The 5,347-nt window shown below is 41.0% G+C and overlaps 1 protein-coding gene across 1 annotated transcript; it reads right to left on the minus strand.

Moving 5' to 3' along the window:
- Positions 1-4,035: 4,035 nt before the first annotated feature.
- LOC141648888 (peroxidase 5-like) lies at positions 4,036-4,836 on the minus strand. Its single transcript, XM_074457596.1, has 2 exons — positions 4,614-4,836; positions 4,036-4,487 (listed from the first exon to the last, which is right to left on the minus strand). The coding sequence occupies exons 1-2, from the start codon at positions 4,834-4,836 to the stop codon at positions 4,036-4,038; spliced, it is 675 nt and encodes a 224-aa protein (XP_074313697.1).
- Between the last annotated feature and the right edge of the window lie 511 nt (positions 4,837-5,347).

Here is a 5,347-nt window from a genome sequence, read left to right on the forward strand (position 1 = left end):
TCAGTTCATCCAGGTGGAGACAAGCTATACAAGGATTTGAAGAAAACGTTTTGGTGGCCTGGGATGAAGAAAGAGACAGCTGAGTTTGTGTCCCGTTGTTTGACATGCCAGAGAGTTAAAGGGGAACAGCGACGACCACAAGGTAAAATTCAGTCTTTAGAGGTGCCTGAGTGGAAGTGGGAATCCATTTCCATGGATTTCATTGTGGGTTTGCCAAAGAGTCAACAAGGTAACAACATGATTTGGGTGATAGTGGATCGTCTGACCAAGTCAGCTCACTTTGTTCCAATGAAAGATACATGGACTAAGGCACAATTGGCTATGGCCTATCGAAAGAACGTGCTTAAGTTACATGGAGTCCCTAAGGACATAGTGTCTGACAGAGATGCGAGGTTTATATCGAGGTTTTGGAAGGAGTTGCAGGAATCGTTGGGAACAACTTTGAAGATGAGTACTGACATTTCATCCCGCGACAGACGGGCCGATCGAGAGAACAATCAAGACACTTGAGGATATGTTGCGAGCTTGTGTGATGGATTTTGGTGGTAGCGGGAACAGAGGTGGACTTGATAGAATTTTCTTACAATAACGGTTATCACACCAAGTATAGGTATGGCACCGTTTGAGGCTTTGTATGGGAGGAGGTGTAGGAGTCCAATCTGTTGGGACGATAGTCTTTGAGGCAAAGTGGTTTTAGGACCAGAGATGGTGCATGAGATGGTGGAACAGATTAAGATGATCAGGGAACGGATGAGAGCAGCCCAGGATCGACAAAAGAGTTATGCAGATCTACATCGTCGGGACATAGAGTTTCAAGTTGGGGACAAGGTTCTTTTGAAAGTGTCTTCTATGCGTGGGGTTATGAGATTTGGGAAGAAAGGCAAGTTAAGTCAGAAGTTTATAGGGCCTTATGAGATCTTAGAGCGAGTTGGGGAAGTTGCTTATCGTCTGGCTTTACCAGCTGCGTTAGAGAGAGTGCATAATGTGTTTCATGTATCGCAGCTGCGGAAGTATGTGAGTGACCCGTCACATGTGTTAGAGGCAGAGAGCTTAGAGCTAGATGAGTCTTTATCATATCTTGAGGTGCCTAAGCAGATTCTAGACCGAAAGGTTAGAAAGACTAGGGGTGGTGAGACAGTTTTGCTCAAGATCCTTTGGTCTAACCACGAGACCGAGGAAGCTACATGGGAGCCAGAGGAAGCTATGAAAGAGCGTTACCCTTTCCTCTTTGATCAGGTATGTATGGTTACGGGGACGTAACCTTGTTTCTTTTAGGGGGTAGGAGATGATCGCGAACAGTTTTTAAGAGTTTTATACCCCTTTTATATGTTGTGTCGGTATGTTTGTCGGGATGAGTCGGGCTAGTATCATGTTTTATGTTAAATTTTGTTTGGCTTTTGAGTCGGGAATGTTGTGAGAGTACCTTTGGTTAGTAGTGGTTTGAACTTCGGGGACGAAGTTCCTTTTAAGGAGGGAAGACTATAATACTCCGTATTTATAAGTCTTGGGGTACTCTATCGAGTAGCCCTTACTCTGTCGAGTAAGGGTAAGTTGCGAAATAAAATAGTTTCTGACCTGTTGGGTACTCGATCGAGTAGCTGGGGCACTCGATCGAGTAAGGGGGTACTCGATCGAGTACCTTGGGTACTCGATCGAGTGTCCGGTTTTACGGGGAGTTTTCTCGGGTTTTGTTAATTATGCGATTAAGGTATTTAAGTTTCGTCGTCATTGTTTTAAATCACTTTTACAAAACCTAAAACCCTGTTTAAGAAAGAAAGCAACAAGTTCATCTTCCTAATCGCATTCTTAGCAATTCCCGGAGTTCAGACGGTCAGTTCTTGTCGTTATTCGTATCGTTGAGTTCCTTGCGTCGAGGGTAAGATCTATGTACCCTTTTTATTGTTCTTCCCTTGATTTGGTTAAACCCTAATTTAGAGATTGGGGGTTTTTATGTGTAGTATGTGATGTGTAGCCTCTATGTGTTATATGATAGGAGGAGGGTTCATAGAAGAGGCTTTTTGACTCAAAGAAGAGAGACCGTCTGATTGTGTGCATACCAGGTAGGATTTCCTACTCAGTATTAGTCCCATAATGGGATATTGGTTGATGTGTTGTATTTGGTTGTTTGATATAATAATTGAACTGTGTTTGTGGTTGTGATTGCTGCTGATGGTTCGCGAGGCGTGGCCTCGGGTGAGTGGGGTCACTTGCGGGAGTGACTTCACGCCCTAGTTTTGCCCTTCGTGGAACCCGCCACGGAAGGGGATGTGCACATTAATGGACAGGGTTATCGCTCACTATGTGGAGCGGGGATTTGGTGGGTACGGCTGCGGTCCCCCATTTGGCGGTGGTCCAAAGTGGACATCGTATTGAGATGATGGGAATTGGTTGGTTGTGAGTGTGTGTGTGTGATGATTAAAGTCGTCGTGTATCTTATTGTTGTTATACATATTGATTGTGTGTTTAGTACTGACCCCGGTTTGTTTTGTAAACCTGCGGTGATCCATTCGGGGATGGTGAGCAGATATTGAGCAGGTATTGAGATGAGTACTGGGATAGCTGGGATGCCACGACATGATGATAGGAGTCTTCCGCTGTAGCCTTTAGTTTATCTACATTTCAGTTAGAACAGTCATTTTGAAATAATGTATCGTACTTTTGGTTTGGTTTTGAGGATTGTAACTATTCGCTAAATTATTTATAATAAACGTTGTTTCTTTATTGTTGTTTGATTATCATTGCCTTGGGTAACCGAGATGGTAATGTCTTCATACCTGAGTGGTCCTGGTAAGGCACTTGGAGTATGGGGGTGTTACAACCTGTCCTTGGAGTTGTGAACATTTTAATTTAAATCTTGATGGTGTTAGTCTTACAGCTTGTTTGGATGGAGAGGGACTGAGGGAGGGAGAATTTTCATTTGTTGGCTAGTAAGTTGGATTGGAGGAACATACATGGAATCATTCTCTGAGGAATCCACTTCCTTTCATGTTAGTCAAATTAAAATCCTTTCAAGATAGGAAAAATTGAAAGGAGAATGACCCCTTTCGCATTACCCTCCTCAACTTGTATCTGAACAAAGGTTTACATTTTTTGGAATACTGAATTACTCCGGTACCTATGTTGCATCTTTGCTATTAAAAAGTTGCTTTACTCCACCAGGCACCTGCATAACCGTATATGATGATTGATTCCAAATTTGATGAATATTGCCAATTGAGAGTATGTCAAGTTAGGAATCGTGTTTCATGATTCTTTCTTGTCATTAATTAATGCGGTCTGTAAGAACTTAGGATGGAACCTGCCTAACTCTTCGTAGCTTGTGCTGAAATGGTGAGTCTCTGTATAGAAATATCTGTTTCAACCTCTTTAGATGAGCAAATATGGTTTTGCCTCATAGCTGTGATTCAGGAAGTGATCACCCAGCATAGTCACAATGACGATGATGGCACAAACATGCTCCAAAAATTGATGTTGCTTTGCTCGGACATCCCAGTGAGATACACATTTGTTTCAAGAATAAGTTTAAGGGTTCGGAGCAATGTGGCGGATCTTAAAGGTAAAACATAATAGGTCATGATTTGAACACTTGCCCCCAAGTTTGAAATATATATCATTATACCATTTAGTCAAGGGGAGCAAGCCAGTGATTGATTTTATTTCATAAGAAAACAAATGACAACTTCCTGTTCAACTTCCGTTGTGCAAAACACAGAACTTTGGAATCCTTACTTCAACCCAGAAAAACCCACTTTAAATTACAAAAATAAATAAAATCAAAAGCCTTAATTAACACATAAAACACCAATTTCCACCCATATGTTCAAACAAACAACACAATCAATTAAACGAACAGTTAAAATATACTCAAAAATCAACTTGGATAAAAGTATCAAGATCACGGAACTCATTGATAATTTGCACAGTACAAACAAGAGCAGAAATTCACAAATTAGAAGAAAGTTCATTGATAATTCAATCTCTTCACAGCGCGCCATTTTGAATCTAAAATATCTGTTTACCCAAATTAAATAACCATCAATCCTTGTTAACAACGCGGCAATTCTTTCTTATCTGGCCTTCCCCACCCACTAAAACCTCAATACTTCCCATTCTTATCATTGCGGCTGCAAAGTATTTCTTCCAAGCACCTCCGTAACGAGCGTAGTGTTTTACCATGTCTCGGGTTTTGTTGTTGTCTAGGAGGGCTTGGTCCGATCCAAATACAACCATATGCTTGAGGACAGAGTTGTAGTAACCAGCATCCAAGCGATTGGGAGACCCAAAGTCCAATGGAATAGCATTGGTGGTGGAATTGACCACGTGGGCGGGGCAAATTGTTTTCAGGGCATCCGCAAAGTTAGGATCCATGGAAGGATCTTGCATTGAAGTTTGGCTGAAATTCCTGATCCGGTTTTCGATCAAACTACAGTGAGTTTGCCCAATAGAGTGGGCACCCGAGAGTATGACTAGATCATCTTTCACCAGTCCTTTAACAACGAAAAATTTCTCAAGCATTGTCACATTAAAGCTAGGTGACGGAAGAAAATTAAGAACGTCCTCCTAGATAGATACTAACCCATCGCGTCTAACGCCTAGGAGGTTATATTGAATACCTCCGAAAACTGCAGCGGCGTCTCTTGCTGCATAAGCAAGAACGTCGTCACAAGATACAGTGAGAGGACAAATTTCCTCCAACAAAGCCTTGGCTTCCTCTACTATTTCAAAGTCCCTCAATAGCTTGTTCACAAAGCTATCTTTCTCTGCAGGTTTCCATCCACGGAGTCCAGAAGGACCGATCCGCCACAACCCTGAAGTATAATCGTTCATGTTAGTCATAATAGCTTAAAAAACAGAGCAGGCGATAAAACTCAATATATTAGAAAATTAAAACCATAAACACATGATATATACTTATATAAACAAGACTGAAAAGTTTAAGATCCAACAATGCTAAACCAAAGTCATACAACGTACCGAAAATTAGCCGATGTCAGTGTGAAAACAGAGTATTACCCATAATGTTTATGACCAGCATTAAATCGACCGATATAAAATAAAATAAAACGTTCTAAAATAACCTCAAATATAAGGTTTAATCCGACATATACGAAATGAAGGAAGTGCCACGTAAATGCGAGCATCAAAACTCATTGCCACGTAATTGTCTTATTTTATAGATTTAATTCATTTTTCTACAAATTAATTTAATTTATGTAACCCTTACAAATTTACATCAAAATTTCATAATTTATAATCAACTAGCTCTATTACCCGTGAAATTCACGGGGTTAGCTGTATTGTCACGTTGGTGGTGTTATACAATCCCGGATTTGTGGTAGCACTGAGC

This window comes from Silene latifolia, chromosome 3 (genome assembly GCF_048544455.1).
Source record: "Silene latifolia isolate original U9 population chromosome 3, ASM4854445v1, whole genome shotgun sequence".
Classification (NCBI taxonomy): domain Eukaryota; kingdom Viridiplantae; phylum Streptophyta; class Magnoliopsida; order Caryophyllales; family Caryophyllaceae; genus Silene; species Silene latifolia.